This window comes from Drosophila willistoni, assembly GCF_018902025.1.
Source record: "Drosophila willistoni isolate 14030-0811.24 chromosome XL unlocalized genomic scaffold, UCI_dwil_1.1 Seg142, whole genome shotgun sequence".
In the NCBI taxonomy this organism is placed as follows: Eukaryota; Metazoa; Arthropoda; class Insecta; order Diptera; family Drosophilidae; genus Drosophila; species Drosophila willistoni.
The window spans coordinates 5,933,394-5,953,410 of NW_025814053.1; the positions used below are offsets into that span (position 1 = coordinate 5,933,394).

A 20,017-nucleotide genomic window follows, 5' to 3' on the forward strand; every position below is an offset into this window, starting at 1 on the left:
AAAGGCATCGCTGGTTGCCTGATGTTGGCTCAAGGTGGAGTTGGTGATGAAGATGGCAATGAAGGTGACTGCTAAGGGGGTAGGCGGCGGCGGGTGTGTAGACTTGTGGAAATTGCGCAATGAACCCAGCCGAGTGACTTTTTGCCCTCCCCGCCAAAAAAAAAAAAGAAAAAAAAAAGGAAAAACAATTGAAATGTGAATATTAAATATCCAAGTACAAGTTTCTCTTTCGTTAGCCAACCCCACCACACACATTCACCCTGTTCCCCGTCTGCAGGTGTGTTTGTGTGTGCCTGTGCCAACTCCCCGTGGCGCCATTGTGTGTTTTGTAAAACAAAAAAAAAAAAAGTAATATATATATGTATATACAACAAAAAAGAAATAGAAATAAAATGTAATACAAATATAGATACAATTTGATGGCATTTAGATGGAATCGTTGATTGATGCAGTCTTTAGCCTTCTATTGCTTTAACTTTGCCATATTTGAACTCAAATTTGGCTTCTGAACGCTTCCAACAGCTGTTCGTAAAATTCTCAACTGGTTTAGGCAAAATCAGCTGTCAGGTTCAGTGCAAATCTATTAAGGAAAATGAAAAGAAGCCACTAAGGTATGGCTACGATTATTATTAATTTGTCACATATGAGTTTATGGTTAATCTACAAATGGGAAATCTATGTGGCAGATGTCTCAAGAACTCCATAAATATTATGTAAAGTAGTTTCCTATTTTCTATAAATAATAATAGATCGAATATCCGTTTACCTAGTATTACAAATTGATATTCATATATATTTTTTGTTGATACAACTTGATAGGGTCCCCCATAAACAAACGCATTTTAATCGTGTTCCATCATAAAAAGGAACTCCAGCTCCGTTGGTCATGGAAAATGGAAGGCATATTAATTAAATAAAAATTGATTTTCCAAGCGCATGAAATCCAATCAACGAGACCAAGGCTTCAAGTAGGTACAACTACAACATGCTTGGGATACTCTGGCTGAGAGTATATATAATAAAAAAAAAGCAAAAAGCTATATGTTTGCTGGATCACAGGGCGTAAGAGGGGTAGAACACTGTGTGTGGCTAGCAGCGTAAGTGTGGACCGCCCCCCTTCAGCCTAGCGCATCATCCTGATGGTTCCTGTCAAATGAAGTTAACAAAGTTTACGCTTTTTTCGTTGCCATCTTTTTGCTCACTTTACTTGTTTCGCCAGTTGTTCTGGCTCTCTCTCTTCCTCCCTTTTAGCCCGGTTTTTTCCAACATTTCTCTTTTATATATAAATTTTTTTTTTTTTATCGTATGCATAAGTATATAATGTGCACATGGCTGGGCACTGGGCACTGGCCACTGGATGGTTGGGGTGGTAGATATCCATGGTACATGAGTTTTGTTTCGCCTCTTTATCCATTGGCCACAACGGCGGCAATGAGTTTAATGTGCGCGCTGTCGCTTTTTGGCCGTATTTAAACCACAGCAAGTCATCAGGCAAATTGAATTTTCAACGTATGGTCGCACATTGCGACGTTGGGTGCGACGAATCGGAGGGAGGATTGGAGGAAGGTAGACATCAAGACCAGTACCAAGGACAACAAGGCAAGCTGACGATCTCAGCTCTCTTTAAAGGTTCTCCATTTCCAGTTTCAGCATCTCATCTCATTGCGTCTCGTTTCGTTTCGTTCGTTCGTTTCTCGTTACAAAATTACCCACGATAAAAATTGAATTACTTCGTTGTCGCTGTCCTGGTTCTGGTTCTGGTTCTGCTCCTTGTCCTGGTCCCTGGCAAAGTGTTATGCTTACTCTTGACGCGCCCACGCCCAGGACTACTTAGACTGAAACTGTCGCAGAGCCTGGTTCTGGTTGTGGTCCTTGGTCCTGGTCCTGGTCCTGGTCTTAGTCCTTGTCCGCTTGTCCTTGTCTTGGGTATGTGTATGACTTGGTCTAATGATAAATGAGCTGCAATGGATGACAGCGAATCAACTTAAGTGTATTGCTCTGCTTCTCATTCCCACCCCACTCCCTCTCTCACTCTCTAGCTATCTCTATGTCTCTCCAGTTAAGGTCCTGGCCATCCAATGCACTTTCCCTTAACGCTCTGCTTTTTTTCTTTGCCTGTGTTTGCGTTTCACTTGAAATTTCTTGCGCTACACTAAATATTTACATAGGAGAAACTTTCACCATAGTGAGAGAGAGATAGACTGAATTAGGCAGCCACAAAAAAAAAAGAGATGGCATTTTTATTCAGGTGAAAGTCCTTTTATGTACAACTTCTAAAAAATGCTTCATTTGAATGCACCTATAGTCCCTTATAAACAATTTTAATTCTATTTTTTTTTTGTTGTGTTCTTTGTTTACCCATTATTATTCCGTTGTAGTTCCAAATGTTAACCCAAATGCCGGATGAACAGTTTTTTTTTTTGTTTTTTTTCTCTGGGCAAACAAAAAGTATATCCCCATCATCAACTCCGTGTTGGGACAAGGGCAACAGAGAAAAAAAACATCACCATCATCATCCCCAACACTTCAAGTGGGGTCAAAAAATTAACAGCTAATTAGGAAGTGGTGCGGGGAATAAATCCCAAAAGGAAACAAAATTTATACACATACATATATTCAAGAAAAAATGAACCAACTTCCAACTAGTCGTTTATTTGATACCCTACTACACACAATTTGAAAATCTGCATATCTTTAGAAACTTTTCATCCAGTTTTCCATTTTCTATTTTTATTGATTTAAGTCTTGCAGACAAAAAAAAACAAGTGAAAGGAATTATGAGAACAACCTTTTTAGTCGCATTTTGTAATTATTTCAATTAAAAACGTATTTTAATTTGTTATCCTTAATTCTTTCGTTAAACCACATAAACAGCTGAAAAATGTATATTCTATACAAAAATTCTTAATGTGATTGTCTATATTATGATTATGACTTTTTGGTTATTGTAATATGAAATTTCTGATCTAAAATTAAACAAAAAATTGTTAATATCATTAAACAAAATATTATTCATTTCGTTTGTATATTTATTTCTCGAAATCTTAATATAAATGTATGTTTCGAAAATGAATAAGAAATTCAGACAGAATCTCAAAGAAGACTTAGTTTCCCAGCAACTATTTTAACATTTTTGTGATCTAACGATACTATTATGATTTGAAACAGTTAAGCATGAACTAGATTGGATTTATGCTCCAAACTTGTGCTTGAAATATATATACCCTTCTATGTAAGGGTATACAAATTGTACAGAAAGTAAAACAGCGAGCAAGTCACCCAACAACCAAAAGCCAAAGGACTAAAAAGTGCACAAAAATGTCAAACATTATTTGAATACAAAATGCCCTTGAAAAGGGTTGAAAACTGCCCCGTCCGGCATTCCCTTTATCGCTATCTCTCACTCTCAGTCTCTCTGTCCTTTTCTCTCTTCCCCTTGTCATGAACAAAAGTGACAAATTAGTCAATGTTGGCGACACTAAAAAGGCGTTATGATTGAGCTTAAAGGAGGAGAGTTTTGCTTTACGAAAATTGTTGGGTTTTTTCTTTTCGTCTTGGCGGGCAATTAACATTCAAAGAGCAAAATGCATTTGCCCATACGAGTGAGAGGAGGTTGAAAACATCGTTGTGTGTGGGGCAGAATGGCATGGTGTATGGTCACCAAATCCCCACACGTAGCAAAAATGAAAAAAACCCAAGATCTTCTGCATAATTATGCGCTAAATTGTGTGTGCTACAAATAACGTGGTATTAAGTCAGGATAAAAAAAAAGATACTTAAGGGAAGTCATGGAAGGGTATACATAGAAACATATCTGGGGACATTTGCATGCATTGCCATGACCTTCCTTTTCACTCCTTCTTCTCCCTTGTCTGCCTTATCGGCTTTGCAAATTAACGCATCGCAAAAAGAAATTCTATCCAAGTGGGATTTCCTTAACTCATTTGCATCCAAGAGAATATCCCGAAGGGCCATTTATAGTTGTTTTTTTTTTTCTTGTTTTCTGCATAAAAATGTCTTTAGAATTTTCTTGTGGTTTCTAAACTCTATAGGTGCTTGAAGGAAAGATTACTACTTTAAAGGAATTTGATGGCAAATAACGCATTGAACATTAAATCCAAATTTTCAATAACATTTTTTAATTGTACTTTTGACATGTGGACTTATTTTTTTTTTTTTGGAAATCATTTTTTTCCTGACAAGCACGAGTCAAATTGTTTCCGAAGTGCCGTTGCTGAACCTACACGAGCATTTACAGTGTATGTAAGACGGCAGCGCTGCTGCAGCGCTGCGACAGAGCTAGGCCCTAGTCTGGGAAATGGACCATGCCGACCAATGATTTAGACAAATCAACCTCTTAGATCGCTTATCTCTACGGGTTTGTTATGTTTGGACGATGGATTTTGTTTCAAATATTTGCCGCGCTCAACGCCAATCAAATTATTCAAAATTTGGTACACTTAAATAACTTCTCTAAATCTATAGGTCCACCCTATAGATTATAAGAATCACATAACAAATAGCCAAGATATGCGATATAACTTTTATTTAATATGCAAACCAAAAGGCAGAAATTTGACATTGACAGCGCAAAATTATCATCTCCTCTCTTAGCAAATTTTGTACATACTATTAGTTACATTTTAACCTAGAGACAAATTGGTTTGAACAAATAGTCATGAGGATATAGATAAATATTTTTGATATTTTGCTAACAACCATAAACAGTTTCATTTAGTTGTACCTGTAACACCTTTTTTTGGTATCGAAATGCAAATTGCTGACGCTTAGACCCCCTTGAGAAGAATGTAGCAGAGGTGGAACACACACACACACACACATACAATGAAGGCAAATCAAAAAAGTTGCTTGGCTGTGCCTGGCACCTAATTGCCCAGTGCCAAAAGTGGCAAAAAAAAAAACACATGAACGAAAGAAGGAAGAAAAAATAGAAAACGATGCTAGCCAACTGGCAGCAGCTGCTGCAGTTGCAGAAGCTGGAAATGGAGCTAGGAGCCGGAACAGGAATAGCGTCCTTTTTGCCTGGACTGGCAATGGCAACATGAGAACCAATTAAAGACATCGTTCTCCAACCTCATGCTCTCGTCCTCTTGTAGTTGGAGTAGTTGGCAAACGTCAACGTCGAAAACTAATTAGCATAACAAGGCAGCGGCAACGGCAACGGCAACGGCAACGGCAAAGCATTGCAGCTAGCTGGGCTGCAATTGGAACTAGAGCCTCAGCCAAAGTTGCAGTCGGAGAGAGAGTCAAAGGACTAGAGCAGACCAGACCAGGTCCTGGACCAGGCAATGCCAATGCCAGTCAACCGCCAGGCCGATGTGTGGGCGCTTCCGTTGCAGCAGTCAAAAGTTTTTACACCCACACACACACACACACTCCAGCTATAAACAAATACAATTACAAGTCAACTGGCACGCCCCTTCCGCACTCCATCCCTGTAGTAGATTGCCAACCGCACCACCCTTCATCAAGCCTCAACTGACATTAATAAACTGTCGGCATAAATAAAATGCAACTGGAAGAAGGCAAAGCAAGCGAAAGGAGCAGAAGACGAACGAATTGGAGCCTGACTGCGGGCGCCAAAGCGTTATGATTTATGCCTTGCTCTACTAAAAGGACACTATCAAACCTCAAGCCGCCCACCAAAAACGGCTCCCCAGTCGCCATTTTCATCAGGAATGTGCCCCACCCTGTATCCTCACCCATCATCGATGCGACATTTCTTCCGGGTTGGCACAAAACTATATAAGCGAGCGCAATTTTTGGCGCATGTTTCTGATGGCGACGAGACAGAGCAGACAAGCTCAAAGGGATTAAATTAAAATGTCCTTTGAGTTGTGTTTTAATTACTTCCTTTCTGGCTCAAGTCACTGCCAGAGCGAACAGAGCGAGAGAGAGAGAGGGAGAGAGAGAGAGAGACAGCAAGTGGGGGGGGGGGGGGGGGGGAAATATTCCTCACAATTGTGGCCATGAAAATTGTCCCGCAGAGTTTTCTTTGCCCCAAACCTCCAGTTTCTAAGCTCCTTCTAAGTGTCCTGCCTCCCACTCTTTCTCTACTCTTATTCTGCCCACTTCTCAAGTTTTGTTATTGGCCAAAAAGTTTCCTGCAACAGCAGAGACCAAGCCTCATAGACAAACATCGAAATATCATCATCCCATATATTCTTGAAAATTTTGCCAGATCAGATTGAGAGTAAAGATATCTTGGATATTAAATGGCTAAATCAATGTCTTTGGCTTGATAGTTGAAGAAAATTTCAATCTATGGAAGATAATTTCATCCAAAGATCAGAGACTGTAATGTGATTTAAAGGGGTTCCCAGTCAGACAGACAGACCAACAGACAGTTGCCAGATACTATATCTCTATATATATGTATTTGTAGGTGGATACAAATGATGTATGTATGGTGTACATGATGGCCAGCCGCGGGGCTCATTCATTCTCATCAAGCGTATTGGGCGGGGGGATTTGTCGCCTTTGTAGAGCCTGTCAAGTGACATGTGCGTGAGAGTCACACCGACTCCAAACTCCAAACGCCAACACCAATGGGCAATCGGGCAATGGGCAACTGGCATTGAAACGTGCAATGAGTATGGAGGTTGGGCCACACACATTCCCAACAATCGAGACACATCGGTGTATCTACAACAAACAAATGGCAAATTAATTGCTCGACAAGCACCAAAATGGAGATGGCAGACTATTCGACCAGGCCCACCCATCCCATTCAGCCATCCTTCTGTCCTTCCATCCTTCTGTCCTTGCTTAGTAGTAGCAATCGATTATTTATTTATTTATATCGCTCGATGGCTCGCGCTCCTTTGAAATTGGCTACAATTGGCGCTTATCTACCGCCAGGGTTTTGCATAACCAATCCATTCGTCCGCAAAGAGAGAGAGAGAGAGCCTTAGAAAGTCCTGGACACGGATTCGTTGTGGAGGCTTTGCATACATTTCAGGCTTTTTTCCCCCACTGTCAGCTTGTCCTTTCGCTGCATGGAATTTATTTGAGCAAATTTGCAAATTATTGCGCTTCGTGCCGGAGTCCAAAGAACTTGCCGCTGTTTGGTGGCATTTTGCAGTTGGAGGAAGAAGGCGTTAAGGATGGCAGGGAATACCATCTATTACGTTCCCCATTTACATCTCACAATTGCCTTGTTGGCATCTTTTTAATGGCCAGCAACGCCTCCGCCCAAGTCAATTTTGCACACTGGATTCGGCGTTTTTTGACTTTTCTTTTCTTTTTTATGGTCTTTGAGTGGATTTTTGTTCTGTTTTCTCTTTACCGACCAACGTGCATCATGAAGAAGGTTCGGCTGGATTTGTTTTTTACATTGTAAATGGGGATTACCCAGTAGAAGATTTTTGGATTTGCTTTGCTTTTTGACATGCTGAAATCGTGAGTTAACATCGAATAGGCATATCTTTGATCCAACCTTTCTCTACGTTCTGTTTCATAGAGAATTCAATCAAAAAATATTCCTCCTTTAGTCATTTAACATTAACATAAAGTCATCGTGCAAATACGAAAATCGAACAACGAATCGAATGCGAAGGACATGCTCGAATCGATTGAGGTTGTTCGTCGCCAAAACACTAAATGTCAATTAACTTAAAAAGAAAAAGACGAAAAAACATACCCAGCAAAGGTATTACAAAAGTAAGGGTACGAAAAGTGGAGATAGTTGGAGCTAGATGATTGAATATAGAGAGAGAGAGAGATAGAGGAGGACCAACGAGTAGGAGAATACTTCAACTGAGCCTGAGCCGTTGCCGTTGCCAGAGCACTCTGATCCTAACAGACCCCTCCGTCCGGATCCATGCAAAGCTCTCTTGCCTTGCGTTGCATTTCGTTTCAACATTGCGATTCAGATGCTAGCGGATGCAACGTGAAGGGTGCTGGATGGGGCAAACACGTTGTGTCAGTGGAATCAATTAAAAATTCTATGATTTTACACTTGATTGCCTGCGTTTTTGGGGTCGTCAAGGTAACGGACGGTCATAACGCTCCTGGGCAATGGGAGACTAGGAATTGCCGTTGCTGGTGTTGCAACGTGTGCACAGATGGACAGCTAAAGTGCCAGCCGCTATGCAACGCTTTGGGCCATGATATGTTCTCCATGTCACAAGGCTCAAGGGCATGGGCTTAGGTTAACAGGGTTTTGCGGCAGGAAGCAAACAGCAGCAGGCAATGAGGTAGTAGCTCAGCATAAGAAAGACGCTTTGCCAGTCAAGTGGTCAATTAAGCGCGCAACTGCGAATCCTAATGGGAATTTAAAGAGCTAAATACAAGGATTAAAGTGCACAAGAAAAGAAAAGGAAATGAATTTCAGACTCAGTACTTATAATTCCCAACCAGTTTTAAAACGAAACACAATGCAAGTCCATCAATACAACTTTGTTGAATTCAAAGAAAACTCATTGAAATTTTTGTCATTTGGCTATGAAATTGATTTTGTTCATGTTTTTCATGTGGCACCAAAATTTCGGCTAATATATTATCGTATAGGTACACATCATCCATCTTTCCATTCCAATGAGTAATGACCCAATAAAAAGACCAATGCAAAGCTGCAAAATTGTCAACATCCAAATTTTGACAAGCTTGCCAACGTTATGATAATCACCGGAGAACATTGCATCAAAATGATGCACCAACCATAGATTGAGCGCTCTGTATGTGGATAACAGATAATTAACAATTCCATTTACCGACAGCTGTCAGCAAAGGCTGAAAAATTCATTAAAGACACATTGTTCAAACCGATGTTTATACATCCTATATATTCCAAGAGACACTAATGGAAGCTATTCAATACGAATACGAATGCCGCTTAAGAGTAACAAGGATTTCTTTAAATCTCTACCAATCAAATCAATTAATATATTCTTGGCTAGCATCAACAGAATCATAATGCATTTCAGATTGTGTATACCCAATTTAAAAGGGCCGCACATAGAGAAACTATCGAAATATTTTTGGTTTTTGTTTTTGACCCTCGAATTGAGAGTGGCTGAACATTGCAATGATGAGAGGACGACTTGACATTCATGTAATTAGTTAATATGAAAGGTGGACATCAATCATACGACCATTATCCATACGGATATTTCAATTGTGCCCATTTACGGTGGACTTTAAATTGGAATAAGGAATTGTCTGGCCGGTGACTGGTTAATGATGAATAAAAACAAATGATTCATAGTAGAAACAATTGAGGGAAACTCGTAGTTAATCCACTAGGGAAACCAGAAATCGGACTATAAAATTACACCCATGAAAAGACAAAGAGAGAGAATCAAGGGCGAACAATTATTGAACTATTCAATGAATGGATAAAAGCAAACTTTGAGCCACTCAAAGAAAGACTTCGGACTACAAAATTATTCGGACACGCATTGATTTTAATTTCTAGAGCACAGATCGTGAAGTTCAACAAAGAATGTCTGCTTGTTCTGATATAATAAATCATTGGATCTGATTGTGTCATAAAGGATGGATCGATGGTTGACAGATTATTCTGTTACGTGACAAAAAAAAAACAAAAAGGAGGAAAGAAAAACAAAAGCATTTTTATTTCACATAAAATGCATATTTAAAACGCTTCGTGGATGGCAAATGAAAATTATACAGAAATAGGGTGCAAAAGGATCTCATACCTCTTGAAATATGAAACAAAATGGCCATATACACATACATACATAAACGCGTCCCTGCACCTGACCCGCCTCACCGCCGCCCGTTGCCTGTCTTGTCATCCCTTCACTTGTCACATTCACTCTTTTGACACGTCGACAAATTGTCAACAACGTTGCCAACGCCAAACAAGAAAACCAACAGGAAAACAACAAACAAACAAACAAACAAAAAACTGAATGACCAAAAATTTGGTTTGAGGCTGCTGCTGAGGCCTTCTATTAGCCCTGGCCAGAGGCATTTTAACGCTGCTCAGTGGATTTCCAGCGACACTTAAACCCGTCGGCATCTTGGCCTTTTGTGGCCAGGAACATATACATATGTATCAATGTGTTGTGTCTGCTTGGGTCAGTTTTGAAATTCCCGTCACTTAAGGAAATTCCAAAAGAAATACGAATTCTGTGATAAAATATTATAAATAATGAATTTTCAATTTCTTATTATATATTTGTTTATATTTGTTTCAATTGCATTCTTATCGTATTTAAACTCAGAGTAAATGCAAGAATAAAATTATGTATACGCACCGTGAGTCAACTTAAAACCAACTCGAGATAAGTGCAAATAACTATTTTTGCCAAGCTCAACTGAGAATTGATCAATAATTTTCAGTTTTAGGCAGTCTGACTATTATAAGTATCCGCAACTTATTATTATTGTAGTAATTGATTTTGTTGTTTTGGTTTGATAATTAGGATAGAATTTTCGTACATTTTTTTTGGGTTCTTGTTATGTTATATTTCTTTTGGTTTCGGTTTGGGTGTTAGCTAGTGCCCATCATCATATATTCGTACTATATTTTATCTCAAGCGATTTTTGCCGGCACATTAATCAAAGGCAAAAATGCAAGCAAATTTCCATGCGACTGTGTTTCAAGTGCCTTTTTAGAGTTATAAATTTTGCACACAAGTTGCACACACACACACACACACACACACAAACACACACAGAAAGTGTGAGAGACAGAGAGCTGTGAAGAGAGTGAAAGAGATAGAGAATGGAGACACTCACTAGCTCACGGCAATGAGAAAGTGTCAAGTTAATGCCAACAACAACAAGACCGAGACCCGTAGACGACATACTGCCTGCCAACCCCGTTCACCTAATGACTGCGTTGACGGCGTCATTTGCTTGGCAAAAAGGCAACAGCATCCAGTTAAAGGCCAAAAGAGAGAACGAGAGAGGGAGAGAGGTAGTGAGAAAAAGACCAAAAAGAAGAGAAATCAGCAGAGTTAGGTAGGAGATTACCTGTTAAACATTGCACTGGCAAAAAACTTTCTACAAATTTTAAATGAAAACAAACAGAGATCAGAAATGCTGAAACAAGTTGCGAATTATTGCACAATCAAGCCATTTATCCTCTCTAGAGTTGGTCCAAGTCGAACAAATCTGTAAAAATAATCCAATTAAGAAAGCCAAAAACCTAAAAACCAAATGCTTTTTATCTAAATCTAAAGTGCTTTCATTGACGGTTTTCAAAAGGACATCTTTAATTTTCTACTTAATTTCTTATTAATTGTTGTTTTCTATACCCTTGCAAAAATGGTATATTAATTTTGGTCAGAAATGTGCAACGCATAGAAGGAAGCATCTCCGACAATATAAAGTATATATATTCTTGATCAGCATGACGAGACGAGTTCATATAGCCATGTCCGTCCGTCCGTCCGTCCGTCTGGATCAACGCAAACTCCTTCTAGACCCTCAGAGCTACAGAGTTAAAATTTTGTATGTGGGCTTGTATATACTGTAGGGGTTGTATATCTCGGATTCAGCCGAATCGGACCACTATATCATATAGCTCCCATACAAACCGCAAAGTCACGAACAGTGACTTTTCTCAATAACTGTTATTTTCTAAGCTATTGTCGTGAAATTTCATATTGGTAAGTTTATTACACATATAAACACCTATGCCAAATTTAATCAAGATCGGGTCACTATACCATATAGCTCCCATAGGAACGATCGGTCGAAAACAGTGACTTTTGTCAATAACTTCGTTACTTTTAACGCGATTGCTGTCAAATTAAACATTTGTTAGTTAAATACATTAGTTAATGACTGTGCCAAATTTGATAAGGATCGGGTAACTATATCATATAGCTCAAATAGGAACGATCGGTGGAGCACAGTGACTTTGATCAATATCTTCGTTATTTCCTATGCTAAGTTTGTAGGCCGTTCTTTCGCAAATATTAGCCTTTTAGATAAAACGTTTTCCCCACTTTGATTGGCTACAGGTAAGGAAAGTGTTACCAAAAAAGTTGCAAGGGTATACAAACTTTGGTTTTAATTGATGCTGAGCTTCCTTGAGCTAATTGATATATTTAATTATTAATTTTTTCTTATGTACTTTGAATTTTAAATTTTTTTTGTTTGTAGTCTTTACGAATTTGGAACAATTATAAATTTACGATTATCCGATAAATATCTGTTAGCAAATTTCATAAAATTTGCTTAAATGCCAAATTTAAATTTTACTTGGTTCATTTTCCTCTTTGGACTCGTTGTTTTAAAGCCAACTCTGAAAGTAAATCTTTACAGCCCGCCGTTAGCTTCTTGTTCGTAGCCTTTTCCCAGGACAATTGGAGGTCCAAGTTGATTACCTCTTCTGCCAACTGTTGGGGTTTATCCATGACCTTCAGCAGCTCCTCGGCATTGGCAAAGCGGCGGCTTGAGACATTGCCATTGACGGCCGGCATCGGGTGGAAGGGCAGACGTTGCACCTTGGGAAGTTCATGATTGAAAAGATTCTTCACAGCCTCCTTACTCTGGGCCTTGCAAATCCTGCACTGGTCCTGTTCAGTGCGTTTCGGGGGCAAACACAGTGTGCTCTTCTTAGGCATCTCCATCGGCACAGGCATTTCCCACTCATCCATGTCCTCTAGGGCGGCGGCTGAGGCCCGCGAAGCATGGACGACAATGTAAGTGGCCGACTGCTGTTTGAAAATCTTCACAATCTTCGGCTTCGACATGTGTTGGCGAATTGGTTGACGTGTATTGATTATATTGCTCATCGATCCCAAAATTATACGAGTGTTCGACAACCTAGACATGGACATAATCCTTGATTTCTTCCGTAGAGTATTTGGCAACAATCTCAACGTAAAAATGTACGTTAATCTGAAAGAGAAATGGACCATCTTTGAATCCAGTATATTTACCTTTTTAAGTGTGACTTACGCAATATTGAAGAATCCTTTATAAGAGTTTACAAAAATGCTAAATTTTTTACTAAAGAACTAAAAATTTATAAAAGTTTACTTTATTTTTTTTTATGTGTTACTACTCGAAATGCTTAAAAGTAAACTGAATATCGTACTGTCGTCATTTGGGTATATGAACTTTTGGACAAGAGATTCGAAGTCATGGCCTACTTTTCCAAAATAACCAGCTTACTTTGATCAATATCTTCGTTACGTTTCCTATGCTAAGATTGTTTTTTTTTTAGCCATTTTTTAGCTTAAACGTTTATCCACTTTGATGGCTATAGGTGCATTTAAGGATTAACTTATTATATCTTTTGTCACGATTGTTGGAGAGTTTTTTAATTATCTCTGATTTGCTTTGCTTTAATCATTTTGTTGAACTTTAGTTCCCTTGTTTACGCAGCTTTGGTAAAAGGAAAAAGTTTTGAAAAGATTTCCATATACTACTGAAATTTTATTTCTTGCAGTGTATGTTGCCTAGTTTATAATGATGCTACTGGCTGGCTCTTCAGCTGCAGCTCCAACTCTTCTTTTTTTTTGCCACTACCGCCGTTTAGTTACTAAGATGATGCCAGCAGTTGGACCCTGACTCTTTAGACAAGTCAACCGAACTGGAGTTGAGTCGAGAGTTGAGTTGAGTCACGGGCATTTGCTGACAATGATATGTGCCCGAGATCCTAGCCAGATACTGAGAGAGAAAGAGAGACAGAAAGTGTGAAAATGTGGGGTGGAGAGACACATAGCTGGCATAGGACAGGCGTATGGCTAGAGCACCGGAAATATTGTTGACAGTTGTGGCATATTATCATACGATATGCCTCTTCTTTTTCATTCCCACCCCCCTTGTCGCTTCCTGGCCCCTTTTTTTCCCAAGAAGTGTTGCGACATTTGAGTAAAAAATTGTGCAAATTTTTACAACACAAGGAAATTTGTAAAAAGCAAACAAACTGTTGAATAATTTGAGTTTCATCTCTCATATGTATATTGGGTGCTTTCAGCCATCAAGTATAATCAATTTTCAATTTATTTCTATCAATTAATTTAAAATAGACCTCTGACCATGATTCGATTGCTTAACTATTACAAATACTTTGAAAAAATTTTTTTTTCGTTTGATTTTTCCTGAGCTTTTTGCTAGCTTTAACCTTTATCAATGCTTTGAAAAGCTTTCGCCGAGCTTTAACCTCTTGTAATTGTGATTTTGAATGGGGGTTCATTTCCAAGTTAAACTTTCTCTTATCACGTTACCTTTTCAAAATACTGTGAAATTTTTTGACATCTCAAAAAGTTTACCTACGTTTCGAAGTTCAAGCAAAAATCAATTCAACATTCTCCCTTTCTAGCGAACAGTTCGATTTCTAGTCAATACAATTTCATAATTTATTTTTCCAATTTTCTTTTTGAGAGAAAAAAAAAACAACAAATTTGTAAAATCCTTCTAAACCAAATCTTTTCACCCAACAAAAGTTCCTTTCACAAAGAGTTCCTTTAGATACAAAGATGCCGCCAATCGATAGACGCGATTTGATGATCGATGCCATTCAAAGTAAGATAATTCAGGCCCGGTGCGATTTGGAACGCTACAGAGAGGAGTACAATCAATGCCAGGAGTTTCTCGCCAGGGAGCAGGAGCAGCGCGTTCAATTGGATGCGGAGAATCAGTGTCTGCAGCGTCGTAACTCTCAACTGGAGGCCGAGCTAGAGATGGTCAAGGCCACCCTGCAGGAGGCCACTGCAGCGCTGAGTGAGGGCACACGTTTGCGCAGGGCTCTCGAACAACGTGAAGTATTGCTTAGCGAAAAGATCCAGATGCTTAGATATCAAGCACAGAAGGCCAAGGAGCATGCACAAGAATCGAATCGATTGACCCAGGAGAGTATCCATCGCTCGAGCGAGCTACGCGATCGTTTGACACAATGTGAAAAGAAAATGGAACAGTGTGAGGATGCCAATCTCAAGCTGAAAGCCGATCTTCGTGGCAAACGGGCCTGTTGCAAGCAGTGTGCCGGAGGACCTTCATCTCAAGAAAAAGCCCTTCTGGAGCGCAAGATCGAAGAACTCTATGCCCAGCTGAAGGAAAGTGAGGGACGGGCTCAGGTTGCCGAGGCAAATGTCCAGCAATTGCAGCGAGCTTCCGAGCGTCTTGATCGCCACTGGCAGCAGCGTTTGGCAGAGATGAATATAACTGCTACCCGAAACCCAAAACCATGCCAACACTACTTAAAGCATAATCAAAATTGTAATCAGTAATAAGCCAACAAAGATTTATACACACATACATACATACATCATATACAAACATACATATACATTTCCTTGGGCAATATCATTAAAAATAATAATAATTTTTGGGGAAAAAAAACACTTTCGGTATACCCTCAAAATGTTGTCATCCAGGGTATATCGAATTGCAAAAAAAAAAAAAAACAAAAAAAACCTATAAATTTGTTTTCTTATTTTGTATGGGCTGGATTTGTATAAATATATCATTCACATTATTAAATTTCAATGATATATTCTCCACAAATTGCAATTGTTCCAATTGAAAGTCGCTATCGAATTCGAATGCTGTAATCAGTTTGACTAGAAATACTTTCATTATAAAGAAACCATAGCGACGACCTGAACAACGAAAATATATATATAAATATGTTTAAAATCATTCATTTAAAACAATCGAAAGAACCATTACACTTACCTATACAAGAGCGCAAACCCTTTGAGAATGGCAAAAAACTATACGAATGTCGTCTCTTTTGCTGCTGTTGATTGGACTTTGTCTTTAATGGCATTTCAGTTCTTACATCATTATCCGCCGTACTATCATCTGGTTGCTCGTGATCCAGGAATCGTTGCGGATCAAACTCTTTGGCATTCTCGCCCCACCAATCTTCATCACGTTGCATATTGAATGTGTCCAGCACAATGATGCTATTCCTTGGCACAATTGCCTTACGTCCAGCCAACTGAAAGTCCCGGCTAACATGACGCAAATTCATTGGAACTGTGGCCAATAGACGCAACGATTCATTAACAAAGGCATCCAAGTAGCGCAATTGTTGCAATTGCTCCAGACCCACATATGCCTCAGGATTGGCGGGCTGAGGGAAAACTCTACCAATTTCCTTACGCAAACGTCGCTGACATTCACCTTTATTGGTGGCCAGACAGAGGAGAGCCGTCATAATGCTATTCGAAACCGTTTCAAAGGACTGTAAAAATTGAATATCTATGGGTTATCATTGTACCACGTTAAGTAAAACTTAAGATACAAAAAATGGTTCTAAAATGGTTCTAAAATAACACATTTTGTATGGGATCTAGTCAAAAAACACTTACAAGTCTTAATGACACTTGTTGAAGAGTTTTTCCTGAGCTACACTTACCACCAATACCATGGATTGGGCTTCATCCTCGATCTCCTGTAGTGTCAGTTCACCATTTGCTGCCAATTGAAATATTTGCTCAATAAATATGCGACGCTGCCAATGGGATGATGATGATGTTTCCATTCCATTGCCTTCTCCATTGCCATTGGCATTTCTTAATTGCCAATTACGATGTTTGGTCTGTACAATATTGGCAACAAAATCGACTAGCAATTCATTGCATTTCTCTGCCTCGGCATACAATTGTGGCGCCAATAGACGATGAAGCATATCGATTTGTAGCCATGGTTTTACCACTCTTATGGCCGAAATTTCCAATAGCCTAATAGTTGAATACATTTTCTTAGTGTTATCTATAACTATGTATACATATATAGTTAATTGAACTTACCGCTTATAACTGGTGGCTATATGTGCATCATCCGTTTGGGTGAAATTTGTTGGTGTGCCCATTATGGTAACTAAAATAAAGCATCATCAAGTTATATGTATATCTAATATTTTCGTCTATGACTTTCAGATTAAACGGCCTTTTAAACGAAAACATTTTGAGATCATATTTGCCATCGAAATATCTTTCTAAATATCATCTTAACTTGAGATACCAAACCCAAATTTAAATATTTAACTAACTCTTATTTAATATCTATTTCTACATAACAAATTGCTGTTCTTCAGTCTTGTCATAATTGTTTGAATAAACCTCAATTATTATTGTGACCAAAGTTTACATGGGTTTCGTCAAAAAGCGCAACTGCGCGTACGTTCCGCGTACGTGAGCTGCATGGAAACTGTAGAAACGTGTTGCCCCGCGAAGGGCAATATGGACATGGGTGTATTTTTGTTTTTTATACCATACATCCATAGGGTGAAGTGGTATATTAAAGTCGCCAATATGTATGTAACAGGCAGAAGGAAGCTTCTTCGACCACATAAAGTATATATATTATTGATCAGGATCAACAGCCAAGTCGATCTAGCATTGTCCGTTCGGTCGTCTGTCCGTATGAACACCTAGATCTCGGAGACTGTAAAAGCTAAAGCCACCAAATTTGGTATGTAGACTCATGTAGTATGTAAAGTGATCAAGTTTATTTCAAATTTTTGCCACGCCCCTTTCCGCCCCCGCAATTTAAATAATGTGCTTACCTCAAAAACTATTCTAGCAAGAGACACCATGTTTGGTATGCATATTTGCTTAGTAAATGCGCACATCATGTATGTGTCTTTACAAAGATTTTGCCACGCCCCTTTTCGCCCACGTAACTTGAAAATACTCGATTATTTCCCGTAATTTTCTACATTGTGCATTCAAATTTGGCACCCGTAAATTTGATACCAAATTTAATCAAAATCGGTCAAAAAATAGTCGAGTTATGCATATACATATGTAAACGTTTTTCCACAAGGCCAGAGTTGGCCGTTGGCGTTGGTGGGGGCGCTAGGGTGCTCCCATATGTTTGAGTGAACGAGATACTAAGATATGCTTGTAAAAAGCATGTGAAAATGCAATTATTTAATAAATTTGAAATATTTGCTTTACTGGTGTATGGTATACCTAAGTCGGCGAGACGACTTACTTCATTTTGTTTGTTTGTTTAGCTTTTTGTCAGGTCATAATTGTCAAATCATTTGAATTGATACTCACGACAGGAAACCTCGAGTACGGCACGGCTAAGCATATCCTCGGCATCGGTAAATTTAACAGCATTTCCATTGAGATCCGGTTGCTGTGAGAATTGTTCAATCATTTGATTACCCACCGCATTGAAGACATCAAAGAAACTGGTAACAATATTATGGCTAAATGCTGGATTCAATTGCTTGCGACGTAATTTCCATTTTTGTCCACGGGCATGCAAGAGGCCGCGTCTGGCAAAGAATCCCTCCTGCATGAAGGTCTTATCGAGACATTCGGGGGCATTCAATATGCATTCCATGCCAGCAGGATCATCAATATAAACCAATACCCTGGTGCCAATCAGTATGGCCAATGGACGTTTAAAATAAACACGCAATTGTGTCACTCTATCCAAAATGCCTGTCCAAAAAAAAACAAATATAATAACCATAAACACAAGGAAATATTTTGATTCGAACTCAACTATTTGGATGAAGATTTATGCAAAGAAGAAACCATAGTATTGGCTGTTGCGCCACGCCCCGCCATCCATTCAATTGCCAAATGAGGCGCCAACATTTTCTCTGCTGCCAGCCAAGTAGCAATGCCAGCAGCGTTCCACATATCCACATGGCCACATATAGATGCATTTTTATCAAAGAAACCAAAAAAAAAAAAAAACAATGAAAAAACTTCAATTGTTTCTTTGGCTTTTGCTCTAATGTGGTGCTTTGTAATCAAAATGTGCCATTAACGTATTCCAATGCGAAAGCCAGGCAAAACGAACCGTCCACTTGTAGTACACAGAGACAACTGACAACAAAATACACACAAAAAAAATAACAAAATAACTAACCCGAAAGCATACCGGAAACCAACATTGACGTACCAAAAAGTTGCAGTTCCCTCTCGCTCTCTAGAGACTCTCTCGCAATGCAATCAAAACATTTCACTACTCAATGCGTTTTCACTGACAAAGGTGTTTAGTTCGATAGTCTATAATTTTTATTGCATATGGCAATATCTGATAGCAATATCTGATAGTGGAGGCTGACCTCTAAGGCATTGTGCACTCTAATCTATCCCATACAATCTCTCATTTAGAAACACTTGAACACCAATAAAAGTTAACTGACTTGAGCTTGAAAAAGGGCAGAATAAATCTTAATAAATCTTAAAGGGTATAAAAATTTCAGCGTTTAATTACGATAAAAGAACCACTTGTAATTCCCAACTAGTTAAAGTATTGGTATTTGATTACTTTACCGAAATGTTGATCACGTGTAAAATAAATAAAAAAAACTCTTTTTTAAGAAAGACCATTAAAATAGATATTCAAATATAAAAATCATTAAATTATAAGTCTATCTAGTTCAAGAATTCAAATGTTAACGGTCTCGGGCGCCTTTATACCTTGCAACGGTCCTGTTCTTCACGTGCAAATTTTCATTTCCCAATCAAAAGTTCATATATGTAAGTAAATTTCAGCTTATCTCTGACATTTAATGAAAGACTAATAAATAAATAAAACTATTTTACAGGGCTATGATTTAGAAACTGAAAAAGGGAAATCACACTTAAAAACCGCTTACAGCATACGAGATGTGTTCGAAAAGTAAGTGTATCATTTAAATACTGTTGTATGGTCACAATTTCGTGAAATATCAAAAGAGGAAACCCAAATTGAGTCTTCCTATGTAAATAAGAAATACCAAACTTAAGGCAACTGCATAAAAACTGAAATTAGTCTAAAATAACGTAAAGTTGAAATAGGAATCGGTTTATCTCACTATCCTAAACTAATTGCAATGTTTCATATTGATTTATCGATGACTTAATTACTTGGTAAATTTTCTTTCATTAGATTCATTAGGCCACTCTCGCACTTTGAGAAACTCAGGCCGTGTTTAGATTCCATCGATGCATTGGCAAAAGGCATCTAATCTTTCTGATTAGTGTTAACCTACGAACTCGATTACATGCGATTGACACACATGCTGAATCATCACTATTTCTGGATCCTATATAAAGGCCGAAAGCGTTGCATTGAAAAACAGTTTATGTGAAAAAATTGA

The 20,017-nt window shown here is 38.6% G+C and overlaps 3 protein-coding genes across 3 annotated transcripts; 1 reads left to right on the forward strand and 2 right to left on the reverse strand.

Moving 5' to 3' along the window:
* Positions 1 to 12,005: 12,005 nt before the first annotated feature.
* LOC111518905 lies at positions 12,006 to 13,004 on the reverse strand. The gene is made up of 2 exons (XM_023177056.2): positions 12,907 to 13,004; positions 12,006 to 12,846 (listed from the first exon to the last, which is right to left on the reverse strand). The coding sequence occupies exon 2, from the start codon at positions 12,783 to 12,785 to the stop codon at positions 12,210 to 12,212; it is 576 nt and encodes a 191-aa protein (XP_023032824.2). The 5' UTR covers positions 12,786 to 12,846; positions 12,907 to 13,004; the 3' UTR covers positions 12,006 to 12,209.
* Positions 13,005 to 14,432: 1,428 nt separating this feature from the next.
* Positions 14,433 to 15,182, forward strand: LOC6644544 (differentially expressed in FDCP 6 homolog). The gene has a single exon (XM_002067500.1). It carries the CDS (start codon positions 14,433 to 14,435, stop codon positions 15,180 to 15,182), a length of 750 nt encoding a protein of 249 aa, XP_002067536.1.
* Positions 15,183 to 15,369: 187 nt separating this feature from the next.
* LOC6644543 (probable cytochrome P450 318a1) lies at positions 15,370 to 18,378 on the reverse strand. The gene is made up of 5 exons (XM_002067499.3): positions 17,970 to 18,378; positions 16,713 to 16,782; positions 16,319 to 16,643; positions 15,631 to 16,144; positions 15,370 to 15,554 (listed from the first exon to the last, which is right to left on the reverse strand). The coding sequence occupies exons 1-5, from the start codon at positions 18,259 to 18,261 to the stop codon at positions 15,370 to 15,372; spliced, it is 1,386 nt and encodes a 461-aa protein (XP_002067535.2). The 5' UTR covers positions 18,262 to 18,378.
* Between the last annotated feature and the right edge of the window lie 1,639 nt (positions 18,379 to 20,017).

Coding starts and splice junctions, on each gene's coding strand:
- LOC111518905 (XM_023177056.2), bottom strand. CDS start 12,785: ATGTCCATGTCTAGGTTGTCGAACACTCGTATAATTTTGGGATCGATG.
- LOC6644544 (XM_002067500.1), top strand. CDS start 14,433: ATGCCGCCAATCGATAGACGCGATTTGATGATCGATGCCATTCAAAGT.
- LOC6644543 (XM_002067499.3), bottom strand. CDS start 18,261: ATGGAATGCATATTGAATGCCCCCGAATGTCTCGATAAGACCTTCATG. Junction 16,783..17,969: donor CGTACTCGAGGTTTCCTGTC/GTGAGTATCAAT, acceptor GCTTTATTTTAG/TTACCATAATGGGCACACCA. Junction 15,555..15,630: donor GGGTTTGCGCTCTTGTATAG/GTAAGTGTAATG, acceptor TTCGTTGTTCAG/GTCGTCGCTATGGTTTCTTT.